The sequence below is a fragment of the Canis aureus genome, chromosome 12 (assembly GCF_053574225.1).
Source record: "Canis aureus isolate CA01 chromosome 12, VMU_Caureus_v.1.0, whole genome shotgun sequence".
NCBI classification, from domain to species: domain Eukaryota; kingdom Metazoa; phylum Chordata; class Mammalia; order Carnivora; family Canidae; genus Canis; species Canis aureus.
The window spans coordinates 49,210,554-49,235,511 of NC_135622.1; the positions used below are offsets into that span (position 1 = coordinate 49,210,554).

A 24,958-nucleotide genomic window follows, 5' to 3' on the forward strand; every position below is an offset into this window, starting at 1 on the left:
CATCATGGACATTCCAACCACAGGACCTCATCTAAACTCATTTATCTACCACAGACCCCCACCTACAAATACTATCACACTGGAGATTAGGGCTTCAACATATGAATGGGGGGGGGGGGATGCAGATATTCAGTCTACAACAGGGCCAGTAGACAAGTAGAGCTGCTGAAAACCATCTTGAAAGAGTATATTGAGCTTATCACACCCCCTCATTACAGCCCTCCCCTCCCTTCCCTTCTGTCTGACCACCTGCTTGCTAGCTAAAGGCGTGGATTGCAATTCTGGGGAACCTCAGTCTCTCTTCCAAGTCTTCATTCCCAGACCATTGCGTAGCCTGAGCCTTCACACCCATTCTTCAGGGAGAGTGAGGACTTTGAGCACAAGCCAGAGGGTAACTGAAAACCCCTTTGCTCTTGTGGTTCCCAGATCCACCCCCCCTGAGGACCTGCATATTCAAGATTGTTATTGTACTCATTTGCTAAAGCCAAACAAAGAGCTTGCACCTGAAAAACACTGAAACTTGTATGGTACTTGGAGTTCCAGGGTATAAAACTGGAGGTTAATCTTATACTCCTGCACAGGGGAGAGAGCCGAGGAACCAGAGAAGTGGCTTTCCAAAGCACACAGCTGGCCCTGGATACCTTCCCAGCTCGGCTGGAAGAGGAAGGGTGGGTTGCTCCCCAAGGGCCAGTCAGCCAACGCCTCCCCCAGGCAAGGGGTCCAGCCAGAGGAATCCCATAGCCCAAGGTCCCTGGCAATCCTGAAGCCTGGCATGCAGGTATGGTGGGAAGCGACAACAGTCTGGAGCCACCTTCTACCACCAGCCCTCTTAAGTAGCATGGCTTATGGCTCTCATGACCATACAAATAGCCAAAAGTTATTTAAACAATCAGTGATCCAAGCATCTATTACTGCTCAACAAGCCACTCCAACCTGATAATTATTATTATTTAATACTATTTATTATTATTATTATTATTATTATTATTATTATTATTATTATTATTATTTTCATGGCTCTAGAGGCTGACTGGGCTCAGCTAGATGGCACTCTTCAGATCCCTCATCTGGTTGTGGCCAGCAGTGGCTAGGGGAGGAGAAACTCTTGAGGTTTCCACATATCTAACTGACAAAGAGACCCAACACCTCTAGCACAGCCTCTCCTTGAGGCCTGGCCCCCCCTTACTTTAGTCTCTTCTGTGACGTGAGATAAGGGGGAACAAGGAGCTGTGGGCCATGGTACCCACCCTCCCTGAATTCAATCTCATTTGAAAGATGGAAGGGAAAAAAATCCAGAAGAACTAAAGAGCCACAGGAGGTAGCATGAGGCGGGCAGTATGGGCAGAGGAGATGAGTTTATTTCAACCCAGAGGAGGGGTGATCCACAATGACGACAGAGGGTATGCTGGGCGTATGGCATAAACTTGACACCATTGGTGCTGCCTCTGCTCTGCTATTGTCCCCATTGCTGGTAGTGAGTGTGTTAGCTTTGTGTTTAGTTCTGTGTTCCTGTCAAACTGGAGTCAATACAGCAAGCAAAGTAGTGTTTGGCCCCTAAATAGGAATGGATGGAAAATATCCAGTGTGACCTAATTCCCTCATCACCTTTAATAATTTATTGCTCTCTTAGGGGGTTCAATTTGACCCTCCTGAAGGTGGTGAGCAGCCTGGAGCTGGTATTTGGTACACAAGGATCAGAGCTAGCAGAGGAGGCCCTGTCTAAGGTATCCAGGAGCCGAAACAGCTCAAGAGGGATCCAAGCCAGATCTCAGACAATACTGAGCATCCCCTAGCTTGGCAAACCATGTTCAGGTGATGAGCCCAAAGAGAATGGGCCAGCCTGAGAGCAAGAGAACCCAAGGGCCAGAGATAGGCTGGAACAGGAATGAAACAAGGGCCCTATGGCAAGCAAGGAGTAGTGTATGGAGTGCCTGGTTTTGACTTCAATGAACTTTCACCACATGGTGTTTGGGTGAGTCAGACCCTCTGCTGAACAGCCTGATTTCTGCTTACATAATAGCAGTAATGGTTCAGATTCAAGGAGGGCTATGGTGTGCCAGGTGAGTACTGTGAGGCGTTCATATCCCCATTTCATAGAGGAGGAAGCTGAGGCTCAGAGGGGAAGGTATCTCTTCACCATCAACAGTTAACTGTGCACCTGGGCAGTCTGCCCCTGCCCAAGCAGGTGCTTGCCCCAGGGCCACCTCTGAACCCACAATGAGCCCGGGATGCTGGAGCCTATTTCCTTCTTCGCCCAGTGAGAAAACAAGTGACTTTGCCTGAGGTCCAGCAAAGCTCGTGAGTGAAGGAGTGGGGATTTGAACCCATTCTGACTCCCTAGTCTAAGCTCTCTGCACTGCTCCAAAGGTTCTTACTTGGGGGGAGTGAGGGGAGGAGAGTATCCTCCCATGCAGCCCAGAATGGTCTGGAACAAAGTTAAGGAGGAGAGGAACGCAAAACAGAGCTCCTCGTAGCCCCAGCAGGGGAAGAAAGCAGATCGTTAACAGAGGTGAAGGGCAGGGCAGGGAGCAATGCTAACCATATGCCATCTCCCGTTTTTCACTTATAAAAAGAAAATCACCTTGTCATTTTTTTTTAAATTACCTGTCCTGAAGAGGGAAAGGACCAGGTACTCCAAAGAGCTAGACACCTGCTTTCCTCACCGTCTGCTTCCAATCTGTTATCTGGCCTGGCACATGTCTCCTGTTCCTGGGATGTTTTAAGGGGCCTTCCTAGCTGGATCCAAAGAAAACATTCATTTTGATTACAGAAAAGAGGCGCATCTGCTAGCCTGGATTTGTGGGAGAGCCCATAATCCCTGCATTTTACCTCCTATTAGCCCTCTTCTCCAGGAAAGAAATGTCCTGCTCTTTAAAGTCAAGGCCATAAAATTGTGACAGCTCGCTTGCAAACAGAGCTGATTCTGGAACATGAAACAACCCTTCAGATAAAATATACAGCTCAGGTGTGGGAGTGAGAGGGCCGAGGTCTTAAAACTGAATCAGTCGTTCGTTACATTTTGTTTTATGGATCTATCTGGGCCATTCCCTACTGTAGAACATCACCAGTTCCAACATTTTGGACATATTTCCCATTAGCCCTTTATTTGAAATTTTATGTTTCCCCTCATAAAAACCTTCAGCAGATTAATGTGCTCGGGATGTTTATTTATAAGTACAGCTGGTCTGCCTGCGAGTTGCTTTTATTATTGGGTTGCCTGAGTGCGCCTTTTGTGCAGCAGCAACATGGTGGGACTGCAACCCAGCAACCAGCATTATCTCAGAGATGAGGAGACACATGGCGGGGTGGAGCTGGGGGCGATGGAGGACATCACACAGGCCTTTGAGGTTTGCCATGCATCATGGCACTTGGGAGCCTTCTCTGCCGGCCTGCTCTTGTAGGCACTGGGAATGGGCTGCGTGGGGCTGGTAGGTAGAAAGGGAACCTGAAGTGGCTGTCCTCATCTCCCAGGGATACCTGGCCTGAAGACCCTTCCTTTCAATGCATGGGGACTAGCTGACGTTATCCAAGCAGGAGCCATTCTCTGAGCTGAAGAAGAGGATCAATTACTGCCCAAGATTTCCAGTATTGCTCTAACCTTAGATGAACAACCATCCCTTCCTTTTCAAGATATGTGATTAATCAGATGCCTTGAAAGTTTTTAAATTTGTACTGTTCTTTCCTTTCTCCTCCTGCTTCATTTTTTTTTAAAGATTTTATTTATTTATTCACAAGAGACAGAGAGAGAGAGAGGTAGAGACACAGGCAGAGGGAGAAGCAGGCTCCATGCAGGGAACCTGACGTGGAACTCGATCCCAGGTCTCCAGGATCACACCCTGGGCTGAAGGCAGCACTAAATTGCTGAGCCACCTGGGCTGCCCTGCTTCATTATTTTTGCACTAAAGATAAGCAATATCATTATTTTTAAACCAGGCCTTTATCGGGTTGTGCGTGTGGTGTCATTTTATTATTAAAGACCATCAGGTTGTATGTTCTTACACATTTGGCTTCATAGGCATCCTATGTTACAGAAACACTGTTTAGCAATATCACTAGTGACTATCCCCCTAGCTTCTGCTATCTCTCTGTAGGCCTGATGGCAACAGTGCTCTTTGATTGGTAGGAAGCTCTATTCTCTCTTGGCCTATATATGCCATGCTTTGGGCCCCTCTGAGGCCATACTATCTATTTCTTCTCCTTGCTTTTGACTAGTCCGCCCCAAACCATCCTTTCCCTGGACAACATGTCCTGGTGCCCTCCCATGGTCTGACTCAGAATCCAAATGAGTGTTGGCACGTTAAGTCTGTTCCATCTTCCTTGGCTGGTGGGTTTTATTGGCAAGATCACTAAGCTCCTCTCACACATAACAGCCATTATGCACTTATGTACTCTTGGCAAAGACCATCACTCAACTCATGCTTCAGGGCTCCAGGGAGAGATATGTTTTATCACTCAGATATCTTTTGATTACCCAGATATTACCAGAGGCAGCAGACATTGAGACCAAAGAAAGAAATGGCAAGAGACTGAGATTTGTCTTGCCCTTGCTCTCAGAAATGTTTGGCAATGTCCAAAGCATGAGAAGACACAGTCCAAGTATCAAATATTAAAAACCATTCATGTGGTGCTTGCTCTGTAATTGGTGCTCAAAGGCCCTCGGAGTGTCAAGAAACTCATGCTATCTCCCCTAATTCCAGAAACCAAAGGGGAAAGAAGAGATAAAAGTCACTGTGGTTGTGGGCTCAGGTCATTTAAAGGAAAAGATGAACAGTTGCTGGCATAAATAACCTCTTTAAAATACTAATGATTGTAACAAAGACGTTCCCCTAAAACTTAAAACTTTTCATGAACCCACAACAGGACAAAGGCCATGGGAAGTTGGGAAGAGCAGAGACCCATCCCTTAGGCATGTGGGGCCTGGACCACACCCCCCTTAGGCACTCAGTGGGTAAAGTCAGTGTTGTACTCCTGTTAAGGTGTTCTGATTTATACATGGCCCCACCTACTCAGTTAAACTCTTGGGTCCAAGTCCAGACTGGCCAAGCTTACAGATTACAGTTCCTTAGGAGAGAGGAGACTTTCTGTAGGCCAAGTCCGGAAGCAAGGCTAGGGTATTTCCCATGCTGGCAATCACCCTGTCAGACACTCTAGGCAAAGGCCCAGGATGCTCCAGGCTCTCAGAGGGCAAGAGCCATGACTTGGGATAGACGAGGAAGACTTTCTAGAGAAGAAGAGAGCTGACAAGAGAGGGTTAAAGAGGCAGAAATGCTTGAAAAATGGGAGCATGGGTAGCTCTGCTTGTCAGTCAGGCAGCATATTTTCAAAGAGAGAAATGGACAAGTTCATTGTATTAAACTAATTCAGAAAGAGACTTGGGTACATATGAACATCTACGCTTTCCAAAGCTAAGCTAATCTCCATGGTGCAGAACTTGGGTGCCTGAGAAACATGTCTGTGCCCTCGGAAGGGTTGTGGTCTGTTTTATTCTCTCCCACAATGTACTGGTGCTCACATCTGGTGCTCTCAGCACGGGGCACCCCCTCAGAATTCTTGGTTCTGACCTCAGAGGAAATGAATCCTGAGAAGCTCCTTGTTCCAGTAAATACAACCCAAGAACTGAGTTTTTCCCTTATAATAAGCAACAAAACTACAATCCTGTCTCCGGGATTCTAGAAACAATAGCTCTGGTGCTCTAGGGCCCTGACTAAAGTGGCTTCCTTCAAAGTCAGGTGGTTCACACAACTCCCAGGGAGAGAGAGGGGCATACAGGGAAGGATTGCTCAGGGCACTGGCAAAGACAAAGTTTCCTTCCAGAATTGCTTCTGATTGGAGTATAGACCAGAGCTGATTGGGACAGGGTTTGCTGCCCTGATGGATTTTATCAGTAACCTGAGTGTAAGGGACTCTGGTTGTCCTCTTCTACCTCGCCCTGAATCATAGACCGCTGAGCAAGGATAGCCCTAAACAGAGCATCAACTTCTTCCCCTGTCACTGGACAGAGCAGAAGCCTAATGAAACCTCCTAAACAAATGAGAGCCTTTCTTAAAGCTGGGATGCAAATACCTAGAGATGGTTTTGGGAAAAGGTCCCAAGGCTCCCACACTCTTCCAGGCCTAAAGCCTGCTTCATTTCAGCCTAAAAATGTCTCTTGCTGCCGGCTGCATGCAAGTGCCCTCCATGAAGGCAGAGAGGGCTAACAAAACTCTTATGGGGAGGCCTCCCACATGCATGCACATTCACAGACACACACACACACACACACCACACACACCACACACACCACACAGTGGGTCTTAAGAACATCATTACTCCCCCAACTTGCTTTGAGGAGTTAATTCACTTGCTGAGTAAGCCTACTTACTTGATGAGTCTTATTTAGGAGGAAACAAAGCCCATCACCCTCCCACAAAAGATTCTATAGCCAATAGAGAGTGTCAGTGAGAAATACCACACAGGTGTATATGAGGATGTGCGCACCTGTACAGGGGGCTGAGGGGCAACACAGCAGGAAATCCTGAAAGAAACAGGCTCCAAATAGATCTTGGGATTGCAGATGTTGTGGATATTCTAAGACCGCCATAGTCTCCAGGAGGGTGTGGGCAACAGACATCAGGCCAAGAGGAAGGGAAGTGAGGAACATGTCTCCTTCGGGTCTGGCAGGAGTGCTCGTAGCCCTAAGAAGTGGCCCAGGAATGCACTGCGGGTCAGAACACTACCCATTTGTTGTCTTCTCCTCAAGGCAGGGGCAATGGCCCCCTCTGGACCCTGTGTCCCACAGCATCATCTTCTACAGGCAGCCTCTTTATCCCTGATTCAAGCTCCATCTGCCTCAGACCCCCAGGTCTATCCTCATGACCTTTGCTATAGGCAGACCCCTCCTGTTCTGATTTTGTATCGTGAGCTTTTAAAAACTAGGTTAACAAGGCTGTTAACAAGGCCAGAGGTGTTTGGTTTCTTTGCTTTAAATCAATCGATCAATCAATCAATCCCATTACATGATTTCTTTAATATGTGTAGGCCATTAGATTTATTATTCCATCCTATCCAGCCAGATTTTTTTTGAGATTATCTTTAAACAATATATAATAACTAATGGGATGTTGGGCAGAGCGTCAAACTCAGGGTATATTAGGGAGAAGTAAGATCATAGGTGAGAAGACCTTTGTAAATGACCATGCATTGGGTATGCTGAAATTTTTATAGGATTATTCCTACCATGCCCTGCTTCCTGCAGTCTGGATCGCCACAAGCCCTCTCTCCTACCACGGGGGTGTCCTGCCTGGATTCCGGGTCCTAACTACTGGAGGTTGATCAGAGAAGGTACCACCAGGTTTTGTGAGGCTTTGGGAAGATCATTGCATCTACCTGGAGCTGATTCTCAATGAAGGGCCTCTAGAATTGTCAAAAGACCAGACAGCTTTGAGTTTCCTTCCAGTCTCATGCTCTACCAGTCCCTGGTCCTGCGTTGTCCATCGATCCCCTGGGGAGGACAGGTGATCCTGCAGGTTTTCAAGCATACCTGACCCAACCTTTCACGTGGGTGCAGCCAGACCAATACTGGGCATATAATAGTCACACAAGTGAAAACAGTCACCTCCCTTGCAGGTTCTGGGCTGCAAAAGGTGAAAGGAACTCCATGAATGCTCTAGTTCATATTTCACTTTGGATTAGAAGAAAAACCGCAGAAAAATAAACCGTGTCAATCAGCCCTGCTGTGTAAACAAGTGGTTGATGATAACCCATGAGACAGTTTGCATTTCTTTATGGAGTAGCCAGCGACAAAGATCCAAAAACAAACCTTCTCTTTTACGGTTATTTGGAAAAGGAACAAGGAAAGCATTTGTTTTACCCCTGGGAGCTGCTACAAGGAGCCCCTCACTCCCCAAATAGCCTCTTTGCACAGCAAGCCTGTGGTTCTTCTACTGCCTGGCCCCAGCTCTGGAGATGACCAAAACCCAGAGGGTCTGAGGTAAGGCTTCCTGAGCACTGGCTCCCACAGGCTCCTACCCTCAGAGGCATGGCAGGGGTCTCCTCCTGAGGCCCTTGCTAGCAGACCAGGCATCTTTGTGCTAATTAGGAAAAGACAGCGCCTACTTTTCAGATGCAACTCTGGCTCGGCAGGCAGACAGAACCCTTGCAGATTAGAAAAAGGTACCTCTAGCTCCACATCAGCGGTCTTTCAAGGGCCAGATAAATATTTTAGGCTCTACAGGCCAGAAGGTCTCTATTTAACTACATAACTTTGCCATTTGTCACATGAAAGCAACCATAGACAATTCATAAACAAATGGATATGGCTATGTCCCAAAATATTTTTATTTATAAAAATGGGCAGTGGACCTGATTTGAATCTTGACTAGTGTTAGCCAACCCTGCTCCAGATGGTTGCAGCCCACCACCAGAGCTTGAAAAAAGGACACTGGCTAAAACTCATCCACTTCTTATACTTTTGATTGGGTACCCTTGGGCAAAACCTACACAATCCTACATGGTGGCCCTTCCTCCAATTCCCCAAGATGCTGGGGATTTAAGAGGACAAACTTCTTGGATTTGGGATAGACCACCCCAATGGTTTTAGTATCCCTGAACCTCCACCAACTGTCCCCTGCTCCAAAAGCCTACAGATCTTGGGGTCACACCAATCAGAATAACAGTGGTACAGAACCAAAGCCTCTTTCTCATTCCACTGAGTAGCCCCAAGCACTGAACATGTCTTTTAAAACCAGACTTATAAAATAAAATAAAATAAAATAAAATAAAATAAAATAAAATAAAATAAAATAAAACCAAACTTCTTCTATTATTTGAAGAGATAAAAAAAAAAAGGTCTGAAAAGGCAGGAAGTCCAGCAGAGCCAAATCACAGTGATTCTCAGATGAGCAAAGTAGCCTTTCTTTGGCAAAGTACCAACTAACCAGTGAATAATTGGTTAAAGTGGAAGATTAAGAGAGCTGGCAGAAACAAGTTATTTCTGGACATTTTCCACCTTTTTTCCCAATCAGTCTTCCAATTATAATTAAAATATGATGGTGCCATATGCAAACCATGGACAGTCCACAACCTTACAATGTAAGTGAAATCTACAGAAAACCCATTTCTTACAGCACCAAAGAACAGCCACAGGAAAAGTTTGCAGGAACTGGTCTGACTTTAAGTGGAATACACTATTGTATTACTCACCCTTCATTTGGCCTTCATAAATATCAAGACCTTACTATCTTGTATCCTGACATTTAATTCTTTCCTGCCGTCTAATGAGGCCACATTTGGTTAGAAGGTCACTTGTCATTTACAATGCTGAGAGAGACATATTTCAGGGAAGCTCCTAATTCATAGCAAGTCATGAAGTTGTGGACAAGATTACAACATGTGCTGGCCTAGAAACAATGGAGGCCCTCTGACTTAGCCAGGTCTTTGTGGGATCACACTAAAAGAATGAAAAACAACTGAGGGAGGCTGGCATTCCTGCATGAGCTGCAGAGTCTGGTCGATATCACTCTAAATTCAATTATATAGAAGAAAGTGTGGATTCATGTTAATATATTTTACAAGATCCTATAATTTATCATCTTTTGTTTTTCCTTATGAATAACAGATTTTCCCTCAGTTAAAAAGCACATTGGGGGTTGGTCGGATGAAAGAAAGCCCAAGAGTCACTTGATTTTTCCTTGGTGGACAGGAAGGCCATACATATTCATCTCCCCAAGATAGCTTGGCAAAGATTTGACAGAGAAGTGTGAGGACATACATGGTAAAGAGAAAGATTGCAGATGCACCTACACTTCACACTGGCAGAAGGAAAACCGGGTGAATGGAACATTCTAGATAAGAATGATGGTTGATGATTACTCCAAACCCTTCCCTGGCCCCAGAAGGTGAGGGTACAGATTTTATAAACAGCAAGAGGAACTGTCCAAACACCACCCAGAATTCAACCCAGGTAGACACAAACCTACATGCCAGAGGTGAGGATTTGATGTCAAGAATATGGAGCTGACTTAGTTGGAAAAGGCAAAGCCTTTTAAGATAGCTCACTCATGACACTGCTGAATTCTAACACCATCTCAGAACTCATGTATCCAGCAGGGGCCAAAGTTTACCCAAAGACCTCTGGTATCAATGCATCCTGTCATGCCATGCTTCCTCCTTGCCAACACATACATAAGGGATAAAACCTCATACTGGCCTCTTTCATGACCCTGAGGTTGCATCATGTTGTTGTTGATGCAAATCTGGTCAAAAGTAGCTGCGGAAGCCTATGGTGTAAGAGTGTGTAGAAGCACTGTCAGTTGTCTTCCCTGATGGAGATGTGAAAACAGAAGAGAGGGAGCTCTAGAAAGGAAAAGGAATTCTCACATTTGGCCCATGCAAGTCCACCTGGGAAGGAGAAAAGGCTGTAGTAGAACCGCAGGGGGACATCAGACAGACCGAGGGCCAGTCTGATGAGCTTTTCCCACAGTGATAGGGACAGATTATATTTTCCAAGGATTAATTTAATAGGATCTCTCACTCACATGCTTTTCTACAATGTGATCTTGGCACTCTCCCACCTCCTTGAATCTGAAAGGGCCCTTGGTGGCTTTGACAAGTAGAATTTGGTGAAGATAGCACCAGGCCAATTCAGCTTCCCACTCTGGGCACACTTGCTCTTAAGATGCTACCTCTGGAAAATCAGCCACCTTGCTATGAGAAGCCTAAGCCACTTGGAGAGGCCAACTCTAAGTGCTTCGGTCGGGTGGACACCACCATCGAGCTTCCAGGTGATGACCACATCAACTGCTAGACCACAGAATAAAGCATGTTAGATTCTAGCCCAGCTGAGCCTTCATATAATGTCAGACCCAACCAACTGACTGCAATCACAGGAGACACCCCAATGGGGAACCATCCAGCTGAGCCTGGTAAACCCACAGAAGTGTGAGAGATAATAATAAACTGTTGTTTTAAGCCACTAAGTTTCAAGGTTTTTTTGTTGCATATCAATAGATAACCAAAGTATATGGTATGGTGTGAATATTGTTCAATTGGAACTGATGCTGACTGGCAGTAGGGCTGGAGCAGAGTCCTTAGAGATCTCCTGCTGTGTCAAAAGTTTATCCTTTAATTTCTGGGGCAAGGTCCAGGGTTACAGAAGGGCACTCCGGGAGATTGGGGCAGAAAGCATTTCAGTATTTTAATACCAGTTATGGACAAATACATGAGCACCAGCTGGGCATCATCCCCAGTATCCATCATCCTAGAATTCATACCTACATCCTTGCTGGGCTGTGTCAGATGTGAGAAAGCAACCTATACTCAGATCAGGACATGTAAGTAGGTGTCACTCCTAGTACCCAACATGTTCACCATTTTAGTACCTTTTTCTATCCATGATTGCACTTAGTCTTTACAATAGTCTTTAGAGGCAGATGCCACTGGCCTTCATCTGACAGATGAGATCTCAGGTCCAGAGAAATTAAGTAGGGACGGAGGCAATAATGGGAAGTATATTAGTTGGGATATTTTATTTCTAATTCTGGTTCTGACACCTTAGTCTGGGAACTTAAGCCAGTGCTGTGACCCCTTAGAGTCTCCCCATCTCTCAAATGAGAAGATGATCCATAAGAACTCATCTGTCATCACCATTCTCTGACTTTGTGACTCCCCTGAGGTCACCAGGAGGGGACAGTAGAATCAAGATATGGTCTCAAGGCTCTTGACTTTGTCCAGTACTCATGTGACTGGTCCCACAGCTGCCTTCCTAAGACATCTCAGCATCATTAAACAGTAGGGAAGCCAAACCCTATCCCTAACTCCTAGACAGGAGAATATATTTGGGTCGCATCCAGATCTACTTGTGCCTCTGGCCCTGGGCCTCCTGCCCTGATATGCAAGGACTAAATCCCCACCTTCATGCTTTGTAGGGAAGTACGTACAGGGATAAGGAGAGAGGAAGATTGGAAGAAAGATGAAGTGGGGGGTTGATTCTGAATCTCAGCCAGATCTGCCCAGGCTAGCTCTGAGTAAATCCTGCAGCCACCACACAGGAAGCTGCTAATCAGGGCAGACACTCTCTCATTCAGAGGTCCAGGGCCCCTGTCCTGACCTAGTCCTAAGGCAGTATCAGGAGGTGATGAATCTCTCCTGAGATTGTGTGGTTTCCAGGAAAGCATTCCAGAATCTGAAACCGGCTTCAAAGGAATGCATATCTGCTCACTCCCTCCCTGGCTGGGAACCAGCCCAGGGCACCTTATTCTTATTAAGCTAGAGATGTCTTGGACACTAAGCTTGAAAAATGCACCAAGGATTTTGACACAGATGGGGAATGGTGTAGCTATGCAGAAAACCCCACTGTTGGCAGCACTAGACTTTCTCTGAAAGATTGTTGGGGCAGTAATTTAATTCCTATTCATTTCACTTTTTCTAGTTTTGAAATAAAAATGAAAAAATTTTTTTCATCTTATAACCTTCTTATATTTGTGAGGATGAGACAGAGTAGAAGCTGAAACATCCATTACCTGCTCAAAAGTGCAGTATGACAAATACTAGAATCAGAAGTAAAGGAGAATCTCTATGTAGAGAACACAGAAGAGTGTCCAAAATAGTCTATCAGAGGAAAGGAGGCCTGAAGTGAAAATTAGGTTGGAGAATTGAGCAAGATCAGATTGGAATGAACAAATATGATTGACTTGGTATGTGGCCCAACATCCCCTGTTCCTCCCTCCCTGGAGTTCATATGTGTGATGAGCATGGTGAGAAAAAGTGGGCATGTGGGTCATTATAGCAACTGTGAAGGGGCAGGTTATTCTTCATGTATTATTTTTTTTTGCCCTCATCTGAACCTGAGTGTAAGGCTTCCAGTGGATGTCCCCCCTTGTGATGGTCAATTTTAGGTATCAACTTGACTAGATCACAGTACCCAGATATGTAGTAAAACACTAAAGTAGGTATACATATCTGTGACAGTAAATCTTAGATTACATTAACATTTAAATAAGTGGACTTTGAGTAATGCAAATATGTCTCCAGAATGTGGGTGGTCCTCATTCAATCAATGGAAGGCCTTAAAAAAGTTTGATGTCCTCCAAGAAAGAAAGAACCATTTTCTTTTTTCTTTTATTTTTATTCAAATTGAATTAGCCAATATATAGTATATCATTCGTTTCAGATGTAGTTTTCGGTAATTCATCAGTTGCATATCATACCCAGTGTTCATTACATCATGTGCCCTCTTTAATGCCCAACTGCTTTCAGTCTGCCCTTGGACTCAAGACTGAAACATCAGCTCTTCTCTGTGTTTCCAGGCTGTTGGCTGGATTTTGGACTTGCCAACCCGAATAATCACATGAGCTAATTCCTTAAAATAAATCTATCTCTGTATACCTAAACCTAAATCTGTATCTATACAATATATGAATATATATGTCAGAGGAGAATAAAAAAGAAGTGGTTGGAATGACATCAGGTTGGGTGATGAAGTAGTCTGTGAGAAGATGATGAGAGCCCCATGACAGACTCATTTATCAGCACCTATGCCTCAGCATTACCCAGAAAATGTACACATTTCACCAAGACCTGTTCTCTGCTCCCCTCTCCTCTCACTTGACACATTTTGCCTGGTTGATTTAATCTTATTTCATCTCTTCAGCCACATTCCCATTATGGACAATTCCGAAACTTCTATCATCAGCCCTGACATCTCTGTTGAGCTCCAGAACCATGTATCCAAAAGCTCCTGGACAACCCTTCTGGGAGTACCACTGGAACCTCCCACCCAAGATATACATCATCCTTCCTGCCCAAAAACTCAGCTACCCCTCCTGAGTAGCATTATCACTGGGATACTCTGGAAACTCAGTTTCCCAGATTGCCTTGAGAATCAAGGATGATCTCTAACCATCCCAGCTTTAACATCCTATACTCACTATATCCTGCTGGAGTTACCTCTTAAGATTCTTCCAGTGATAAAGTCACTGCCCTAATTCAGTACTCATCTCTGGCTTGAACTATCAAATAGCCTCCAGTTGGTTTCACTCACTGGTCCCACCTATAGTCAATCAACAGGATGCCCTAAGTTGCTCCCCTTGTGTTTAGACTCTTTCTAAAAGGAGCATTCTCCTACTTCTCAAAGGTGATGAGTATATACTGGGGTGAACATATCTGACTCAAGGGTGGCTACTTCCAAGTAGTAAGGCATTTTGAGTCACGCTTCTCCAGGCATCTCAGGAATGCATCATTTTTATGTTCTCAGGTTTGCTCAGATCCTTTGGTCAATCTTCCCACACTGGTCTGGAGAGCCAAGGAAGTATCTTCTTTCCCTCAAACCTACCAGGATTCCACCTCAGCAACAAGAATAGAGGCAAAGAAAGATATTCCAGACGACCTGCTTCAAGGCACGTTTGCAGTGTAATGTGTCCTCTGGGGGAGTTGGCCTGAGCTATCAGCACCTTGGAGAGCTCCAGCTCTGACCTCTGTTGGGGAGCTAACTGGACCAGAGTCCTGGATTTTTCTGAGGGAGGTGGCAGGAAGAGGAAAGTGCTGATGCTGAGCACCTCCATTAGCCAGATGCCCATCTTGTGCAACTTCAAGGATCCCAAGAATGCAACTGGCCCGGAAGTAAGCCGAGTTGGGTTTCATGGGTTCTACAGCTGCTGCTCAGGTGGTCCACAAGAGGTTGGTGGGTATGATCCTGAATCACAGAGGAGCTAGTTTTACCCTGAAGACTAGTGCTCCACAAGATTCTGTGCCCAGACTGCACAGGATTCATCAGCTGTCATGATTTCATTTCAGGTTAATTACCAGTGAAGAGACAAGCCACTTTTGAGTCACCCCTCTTTCTGGACTATTCCCATTTGTGCTTCATGGAGCCTACCCCTGCCATTTTCACCATGGACATTCCAGCATCTCAGTTGCAGCACCCTAGGATGAACAGGGCAGCAAGGAAATCAGGGATGTGGAGGCTTCACCTGATCTCTGGCTCAGTGTCCACATGGGAGAGGAAGTGTTGCCCCTGATCACACGCTCAGGGAAGTCTGAGGAGATTCATACACTGGGCCAGTCCCTGCTCTGCTCTTTGTCCCTACTGGACCAGAAGCCTCTAAACCTGGAATAGAAAGAAGTGGATCTCTAAGTAAAGACAGCACATGTCTGTAGGGTGACAGAAAATGTCTTTGCTCCCTGGAGATAACACAATTGCTCCTCCACTCACGTTTGCTCCCTCAAATGCAGCCCTGCTCTGCTACTGCCCTCTCCAACCTGTGCTTCTATGTAATAGCCCAGCTGAGCTCCTATCACTGAGCTATTACAGCCTCCAATCTGCTCACAGAGTGTTTGACATCTCCAGGGCCCCATGTAATTTTCACAACAGCTCGGACATGTAGATAGGGCTTTTTTGTTATCTCCCCTTACAAATGAGAAACTCTTGGACTAAAGGTTAGGTGACTTGTCTAGACATGCAGAGTTCCTGACTCTAGTCAGGTGCTCTTTACAATTTCTTAAAAACTGCCATTAGGCCAGTACCCCACTGTGGTGCCCAGAAATACTGCAGTGTGAACTTGTAATGCTGCCAGTGAAAAAAAAAAAAAAACAAAACAAAAGTAAGAAACCGACCTTTTGAAGATTATACTTATCTGTCCGAGTTTGTCAAAGTCCATCTGTTACTCTCTGCCCTCTGAGCACAAGCAAAAACCCAGTTCACTGGAAGCCTGTCAGCAGCTTCCTCTGAGGTTTTGGAGTTGTCCTGGGGACATTTCCACCCCCTCACACATATAGGTCAACCAAGGTTCCAAAAGAAAGAGCAATTCTTTTTTTTTTTTTTTAAAGACTCCCTGGCAAACATTTGATCCCTGTTTATTTTGTCAGATTTGCCTTTAACTCTTCAGGTATAATCTCCTCAGAAAGAAAATGTGAATCCAACAAAGGGAGACACGTTCAGCTTTGTCCATGATTTCAATGCCTGAGAGATGTGGCCATACAGAAAAGATGTTCCTGATTAGTCACAAGAAATTGGTGGGGTGGACGGGGCCTCACCATTGATAGCTGTGATCTGCAGCAGCCATAATAATGGTGCACACTTTTGTCAATGGTGCCACCCTTCTCACATTCCAGCTCTCAGTTTACTCATCTGTTATCTCAAAGGATAACATTCTTGGATGAGCAGGAGGAGGAAAAATGCCTGAGGACAGAGGAAACGAAAGGAGACCATTAGCCTGTTCTCCCTATAGTAAGAACAACCCCAGAAAGGATCACTCTTAAAATGCTGCCTCGAATTAGGTGCTCAGCACCTGCCAGACAGAACCAGATAAGGATAAGGGGATCCTTATCCAGTCTTTTCTGGCCTTTTTTGGGTGAAGAGGGGGAAATTCTGGGTCCCTCTGTGATATTTATACCTTTGTCATGGCCCATTGTGAGCTGGGAATTCACAAGAGGTCACTACTGCCCCATGCGAGAGGCACAATGTGAGATGGGCCCAGCCAGGAAAAGCAGAGGTTGGGAAGGAAGCTGCACTAGCTCTTGATATTCAACCCAAACACTTGGAAAATGACCCATCATCTTTTCCTTAAACTTTTCCATACGCTTAACATTATTAGAATTTCTCCTTAACTACACAAATCATCCTCGGGATCCGGGACACCTGGACGAAAAAATGTTTCGCTCCCCACCCTTTCCCTTGAGTTCTTATAATGAAGGTGCTTAGTTAACAGAAATTACCAGCTTTGCTTTTTACTCTTCTGACAGATGAACAAACATAAAACCATCATCAGTATAGAGCTCTGGCTGACCAGATCCATTTCAATTATCCATCACCAGGCAAAAATTCTCTTGCTGAGATGAGAAGACGCGGATGGAGATTTCTGGGTTGTACTGTTCACTCTAGCAAGCAGCCTGTTTCATGCTCATTGCAGGTTATATGAAAGCCTTAAATATAAGTCAAAACTATGGAGTTAGGGGATCTTACTTGCTAAAAAACAAGTAATAACAATAATACTTTTTTGCTCTCAAATTAGGAGAGAGAGAATACATTTGAAAGAGCCCTGGGGTGGGGTGCAGAGGACCCAAGTTCTCACTCCAGCCTACCACTTCATCTCTGTGTAACCTTGGCATGTCCTTGTCACATTCCAGCTCTCAGTTTACTCATCTGTGACATAAAGGGGTAGGCTCAATCAGCAAGTCCTATCAACACACTCTGGGCTTGACTCTAGAGAGCCAAGTTACTTTACGGATTTTAGAAATGCTTTTTTCAATATTTTACATCTTAAAGATATCATAGAAGTTTGGGATTATAAAATAAATACATTTGTCAAGCTGATTTATTATGCATTCACTTATTTGTTATTTATTCACTTATTTGCTATAATTGAACAATAAATATATTTGTCAATATGATTTAATTAATTTTCACTATTCATTAATAAATAGAAATGTATTCCTAAAATCATGCTTTGTCTGCTTGTGTAGTTTAAGGTTCTATATAAAATTTCTTTTGAAAAAATGGTTCTAGTCCTCTACAAATTTTGAAAACCGCTGGACTAATTATCTCTAATTTTCCTTCCAGCAGGAGGATACTTTATTCAAATCCTTCTCTAGGGATAGGAGAATTGTGGGACTTCAGAAAGTTTCTGACTTAATCAGATCATTCATTAAAAAAAATAAAAATAAACACACTTGATTCCCACATCTATAAATTTTCCTGAATAGCTATGCTCCTTCTCCATAGTAGAGGAGTCTTGATGAAGCAGTTTCAAAGCATTCCTAGTGGTGTAAGCCCATACCCCACGTCAGTTACTGTGCAAGACACTGAGGGTACCAGAAACATGGATTCCACCTCATGGGTCTCACAGCCTATTTGCAGAGACTTAACCTCTAAATGGCTGACAGTGGTATGGACAGAATGCTGTCAGGGAATGGGAAGAAGCCTAACTTTGTCTGAGTGTCCACTCTGTGCCAGACTCTGAAGCAGGCACTACTCACATTACTTTATTATTCCATTTACTGCTATGCAAAACATTTTGCAATGTTTCTTCTCTCTTAGAGATGACGGAATCAACATGGTTGATTACCCAGGCAGTGAGTAGCAAGGGCTGGTCTCAGACTGTCACCATCCCTCACCCCCAACCAGCTCCCAGGAGGTGGTGGGCAGCATCTTAAGCCCCCAGTGTAGGGTTCCAGTGGGAGGGTAACCCACACGTACCACCATGGCAGTCATGGAAGGCTGCAAGGAAGAGCTGCATTTGAGCTGCATTTTACAAGATGAAGAGAAATTCTCCAAGAGACAAAAAGAGGAAAATTTTCCCAAGTAGAGAAGAAAGTGTGAGAAAATTACAGAGAGAACAAGAGTATGGTTGTTCAGGTGACAGAGAGCATCTTGTGCACCAGGAATGAGAGATATGGGTGAGGACACAGGGCTGAAGCATTTTGGGTGGTGATCTAGGAGCAGAGCAGAGCTTCCCAGGACTAGAGTCTGAGACTCAGCCTGGAATGCTGAGCTTCATGCCACCCTGCACCACCAACCTCATCTCCCTCCACCCTGGCACAAGGACGCTGGCTGCCAGCAAGTCAGACTACCCTCTGTGTCTGTGTCCCTTGCTCCATCTACTTGGCAAACTCTCTCTAGCCCACTTGTGCCCGGGAAAGTCAGACCTCACCAAAGCCCATCTGCTAGATGCAGCCATTCCTGATCCCCCTTAACCAGATGCAATGACTCTTCCTTCTGAATACCCAGAGTTCTTTTACTGGTTCAAAGCTGTACCTCAGTGGATGAACACATAGTGAATGTTTCTGGGCAAGAAATATTCTCTGGCAAAGAAGCTGAAATGGGGGCTGGGGTATCAGCCTCAGTAATATCTCTGTGTTAACTTCACATTTCAATAACCAACAACTCCCAGCCCCCAGTTCGTGTTCCTTTAGCTCTGGACCCTGGAGTCCTGAGCCCTGAAACTGTGGAGTCAGGCATGGCCCTGGGTGTAGTGCACTCCACAATTCTTCTGTCTGCATTTTCAGGACATTTCCTGGCCCCATGGCAGAGGTCCAGGCACCTCCTAGTGTTTGCTGAACCCAGCTGAACTCTAGTCCCAGCTTTTCCCAGGAAATCCCACTCCTGTGCATTATGTATCTTTTCAAGTAACTCAGGAACCTCTGACTATGACCATATTAGTAAAATGCAGGAAATACTTCATTTTAAGATTTAATGTAAAGTTAATTTTTCTCAAATTAAAGTTTACGTTTCTCCCAGCAAACAGAGTTTTCACTGCAACCCCTGTTTCCAGGCCATTACCAATGGTTTCAGTCTGCCATTCAGAGGGAAGGCCCAGCTCAGACCGCACAGCAGGCCCCCCACAGCTGCACGCACACACTGCCGCTTCCCCCCCCCCCCACGGCCTCTGCTCCTGTATTCATTCCCTCAATTCTCCCCCTCCACCCCAGCCTCCAGGCATCTACCCTCTTGAGAAACCTGTGGACCAAGGGCTGTTTGAGTCCTCTGCATCCAAATAAATTCCATCTTGCTAGTCAACTGTTTTGCATGAGCTCCGTCCCTAAATGGAGGTCTGAGGGCAGAGTGAGTACCTTCTCCTTCCCTCAGATCCCCATGGCCTGGCAGAGAACTGGGCTCTCGGAAGTATTCAACATAGACTCATCCTACGAGCTCTACTTCCTGTGCAGACGTGGAGCTGGAGACCAGAATTCTCTTGGACTGGCCCTCAGGGAAGCATTCAGAACAACCCTCCAAAACAAAGCCTGGCCTTGGAGGCCAGCTCGGCATGCACAGAACATCAAATGGCTGGACATGAAAGGGCTGGGAAGGATGCATGCTGGAGAGGCACTTAGCCCGGAAAACCTGAAACCATCTACTTGACTGAGGGCCGCTAACCACAGCTTCAATGAATGATTAATGATTATGGCCAGAGCTTATTGCAAACAGGCATGTGACAGCAGAGCCACTACCCACCCGCAGGACCTGCCCGTGTGATTGATGAGCCACTGAGGGGTGCAGAGGGGCTACAGAGGGAACAGGCCAGCTCAGGCTGCAGCTGCCAGGGAGCACCCATTCTTGGGGGGAACTGGAGGGACACCGGTGTTTATGCTCAGGTGGTGGACTTTCTCACGCACACTATACAAATCAACCTGCACTAACCATCTACCTGGGGGGTGAGGGGAGGTGCAAGAGGCCTGGGCTAAATGCTCATGAAGAGAGAGGTGCCACAAATTGGTGAGAAGTGACCCCTAGCCTTGCAGCATCTCCACCTAGTGTTATCCACCAAGAAATATAACTATAGTTCTAGAACTACTGAGAGAGTGCAAGGTGCTTTGAGAGAAAACTGAGTGCTCTTTGTGGGCAGAGCAGACCGCCTGGACCAAGACACCTCCTCTGGCCTTCCCACCACCACTGCTGGGGACAACTTCCCTGGAGCCCTAGGTCAGTCTTCAACAGGATTTGCACATGAGAAAAGAGGGTAACTGAAGCTCCTACTCTCACTTTCTCTGTCCTTCACCAAAGAGAGAAGGTAGCACTGTGTCCCCGCCCGGCTTTCCCCTCCCAACCTGCACCTTCTAGAATGGCTGAACCAGGGTTTCTATGTCCCCTTCCAAAGCTTCCTCAGTTGGAGGTAGGTCCTGCTCTGACACATGGATTCAGTCCAGACCAGCCAGATTCACGGAGCACAGACTGTAGAAGCTGGCAAAGACATCACTCCCGCCTTCAGGAGTTTGTAGTCTCGTCTCGTTAGCAAGGCAAACTTCCCTCATGGGAACTACAGACAGAACAAAGCACAGTCCCATAATGTGCTTCCAAGAGACAGTGAGGAAAGGGAGAGTGATGTAGAGTGGAGAAGACATTGAGGGTGGCCAAGGAACCTGAGACGGGCCCAAGAGGCCCCATGGGCTGCAGGCCTCTTCCCCAGCAAAGCCACTGTCCACTCCCGGCCACCTAAGGGCCCAAGCCCACCAAGCTCCAGAGGCACCTCTGAGTAGGCCTGACACAGTGGCAGCAGCAGGTAAGCCCACAGCTGGCACAGACCCGGGCTCTGGGATGACCCAGAGAGCTGGTCGGGAGCCGAGGACGACCCTTGTGGGGGCCTGGCCGCTCTGCAGACTCTGGCTCCGTTACATCTTAATACACTCCTGCATGTACCTGACATTGGATACTCGTCCTAGAGCATGCAAATCTAATAAATTCTTGGCTCCTGCAAGTTTCTTTAAAAAATATAAAAGAGGATCATATATAAAGAAGTTGATTAATATACACCCTGGTAAAACAGCCTGGAACATCTGTGTATTAAGTTCATTTATTAAATTACACCAATCTGTATTTTAATGAGTGAAAGATACAGTACTTATTCTGTCATCCATCAAAATAAACTCAGGAAATACTTAACATTATAATCATTTTTCTTGTTTGAACACGAGTTATGAAATATGAATCCCGCACTAAGAATGCTGGACTTGCCATCATGATCAAATATGTTTTCACAGGTGCAGCAAATATTCCGTTTTCATTTCTTTCTCCAACTGTTGAAAATATAAACCATGCTTTCTAGTTCGTAGCTGGGTAACATTGCCTTCCCTCCACATGGCAGCCATTATTACAGCCTTATTACCCCACCGTCTTTCTTTCCCCAAACACACTTCTCCTAAAGTTGCTTAGTAATGAAAACACAGGCTTCTGTGGGGCCCCCTCAACACAGGCTCTTTGGGTCCAGGCTGGGCACCGTCCCCTTCTCTTCCATCCTGGTGACACCTAGATCCTCTGAGTTAGGGCCTGAGTTTCAAAAGTCATTGGAGACCAACAGTACACTTGGTTGAAACACAAGATACAGTTGGGCTCCAGTTCTACTGTTGAGCTATACCCCTGGCCATAGGGTACCCATTACCATTTTTTCCCACCCAGAGACCCTTCTCTTCAGATGAGCAACAACTTTCACATGGACTAGAGCCTAAGGACCTGTGTTCAGCTCTCCCAGAATCACAAATCCAAGGACCCACGGAGGAATACCATTAACAAAGCAGCCAGGGTCCATGAGCCTCAGAAGGCTCCATTCAGTGGCCAGTGGGAGCTCATGGAGACATAGGAGCCTGGAGAAAGACCCCACTGGGTAAGCTGCTGGGCAGAACCATAAGGGGAAGCTGGGAAAGCCCAACTACAACCTGGCCAGGCTCCTCTGTGCTTAACTCAGCCAGTGGATCCCCATTGCCAAAAGGTAAGTCGTACTTGGACCACAAGGTCCCTGCTGGTCTCTTTGATCTCATTCCTGGCCACCCTCACCCCAGCTCCCCAACACATACACAACACGTGCTCTTCTCTCCAGCCCTCCCGAACTACCCACTACTGGAGTTTGGATCCTCTGAGCCCCCTGTCACCCCAGTCTTCTGCCCATGCTATTCCCTCTGCCTGCAAATCCCTTCTGCTCCCCCTCTTCTTCGCCTGGTTCATTTAGTTAGCTGTGATCTCAGGCCCCACCTGTTGGGAAAGCCAGGGAGGGAAGCCACCCATTTTTGACCACTAGGAGTCAGGGAAACTTCACCAAGGGAAGGCATTCAAGGCAGAAGGAACCCAGTGAGAAAAGGCCTGAGGGCATGGAGATTCCAGAGCTATTATGGGGATGGAGGAGAGATGTGGGTAAATGGGCAGAGGTGGGGAGGAGGGATGTGGGACAGGGGACAGGTTGAGAGCTGGGACCACTGAGGGGAGATCTTGTGTGCTGGACTAAGGGATTTTATGCTATAGACAATGAGGAGCTTTTCTTTCTTTTTTCTTTTCAAACTCTCACTTTTATTCTTGGCAGATTTAAAAAAAAAATCCAAGAACTAGCTGTGGACATTAAAAATATAGAACAATGAATGCAACCGTTTCAGAGCAGTATAATCCCAAAACAATCTCTGTAATCTAATCTAAACATCCTCATGATTTTCAAATGTTTACACCTACACATTTCACTTTGGGTGAAGAACATTTCGATTTTTATCCATCACATAAAGCCAAAAGGGGCCCAACCAATTACGCTCCCTGGATCACACAATGCTAATAAATAATAAGAAGCTTTTGAAGGGTTTTTGAAAATTCAAGAGATACGTCCAGATTTGGGTTTTAGAAATAAAGTTTACTTGGGATTTAGTGTAAAGAATAGGTGTTTGGGAGAGATCCCTGGGCAGGCAGAGACGAGTAGGACACAGAGTAATAGAGACAGGTGTGTGGAGCTGATGCGAAGACAGTGGCAGGCCACCCTCTCCCCACTCATCCCAGGGACAGCCATCATAGGTGTCTGGTAGGACTTCCTCAGGAATGTCACTGATTACCTGGGTTCCCGGGAGGCACAGCTGCAGGTCCCTGCTCTTCTATGCCCAAGGAACTCCCACTATCCTCAGCCTGACCTTGCAGGCCTTGAATCTGTTTGGCCCCTGACCTGAAGACCTGCTGATTCTCGCAGGTGCTGAGAGAGGCAACAGCCTGGACCCTTCTTCCCCCTTACCTACCCCACACTCCCCACCACAAAAGCCCTGAAGCCTGAAATAGCATCCTCTGGATAAGGTTTAGAAACTTCATAGAAACATTGCAGAAGGTTGTACACAGGCAGTTCATGGAAAGGAAAACACAACAGTTCCTTCTCAGGGTGATTTTCAAAGCAGATATGGCATAGGCACCGACAAACAGAAGAGACTTACTAAATCCCTGGGGCAGGGTCAGAGGTCCCCTGGTGCAGGACACCTCTACCAATACTGGATAATGGAGAGGTCTAGGGGGTCCCAGTGGAGGGGCTGAGTTGTTTGAGCCAGGTTAGGGGGGTGCATTTGGGGGTTCGAGCAGTGGCTATTTTAACATCTGGTTCCAACTGGCTGAATCAGTTTTACTAATGAGCACATAAAGACATTTTTGAGCTCACCAGTAATCGAGGAAATGCAAATCAAAACAGCAATGAGATACCACTTTCTCAAACCACATTGCAGGAAGATGTAGGCCTGTAACACAGGGATAGAATAAATAGGCAGAGCCACTTTAGAGGGAAATCTGACAACACTTAGTGTGCATACTCCACCAACCTCAGCACTCCCATGTCTGGGTGTCTACCCCAGAGAAGCTCATGCACCCATCTCACCCATCCACCTGGAGAAGGGGCCAAGGATGGCCAGCCCAGGGCAGGTTATGGGCAATGAAGCTGCCACCAGGAAAACGGACGTGTGACATGTAGTGAACACCCATGTTGGGATTCTGTGCAACTGAAATGTATTTATAGACAGCAACTCGCAGAGTTTTCAAACACAACCGTGGAGTGAAAAACAGAAGCAGAATCTAAGACAAGGATCTGAGGGTAACTAGTTTGCTTGAGTAGTGATCACAGGAAGAACTGGCAGGTGGATAAGTAAGGCATCTCTATGGGCAGCTGGGAGGATCTCAGATGAACCACCTAGAGCATGCCCCAGGGATTGTAAGAAAGCTGGGTTTTATCACTTTCAGTGATTGAGGACTGCTCCCAGGGATGATGCCCATCTTGCATTTCTAACTAGCCCCATCATTAGAACTGAGAAAGTTCCCCAAAAGTCCCAGGAGCGCTCAATAAACTGTGAGTGATGAAAGGATATGGGGGGGAGGGGGCACCAGAAGCCGATGCTCCAGAAAGAAACTGGGATTTTAGCATAGCACCTACTGCAGAGTAAAAGCACACCCTGCATTTTAAATGGCTATATCTAAATGAAATGCCTAATGTCTAAATTAATGTCTAAATGAAATGATGGAAGACAGTTTGGAAGTACACGCATGAAATGCACTGAGCACTGTTCTCACTACCTACCGTTCAGCCCGTTGTCCAAAACCGTATGAGTCCTGCAACCATGACACCCAACACAGGACACATGAGACCGACAGCACGTTATTAGTCACTTGTACTCACCACTTTGGGGAGGAGGGTGCCACACACCACACAGGGCCATCCGGGGCTGCACCTGGGAGCAGAGAGAGCCTGTGGGGCCTGCAAGTAGCAGGCATTTTAGT

The 24,958-nt window shown here is 46.1% G+C and overlaps 1 protein-coding gene across 1 annotated transcript in view; it reads right to left on the reverse strand.

Moving 5' to 3' along the window:
* Positions 1–13,102: 13,102 nt before the first annotated feature.
* LOC144324557 (uncharacterized) overlaps positions 13,103–24,958 on the reverse strand; it is a 68,970-nt gene continuing 57,114 nt past the window's right edge. Inside the window, exons 6-9 of the mRNA XM_077916006.1 lie at positions 24,858–24,909; positions 23,853–23,928; positions 16,690–16,896; positions 13,103–16,153 (exon numbers count right to left, since the gene is read on the reverse strand). Of these exons, the coding sequence (XP_077772132.1) occupies positions 16,875–16,896; positions 23,853–23,928; positions 24,858–24,909 (150 nt within the window). The 3' untranslated portion in view covers positions 13,103–16,153; positions 16,690–16,874. The remainder of the gene's footprint in view (positions 16,154–16,689; positions 16,897–23,852; positions 23,929–24,857; positions 24,910–24,958) is intronic.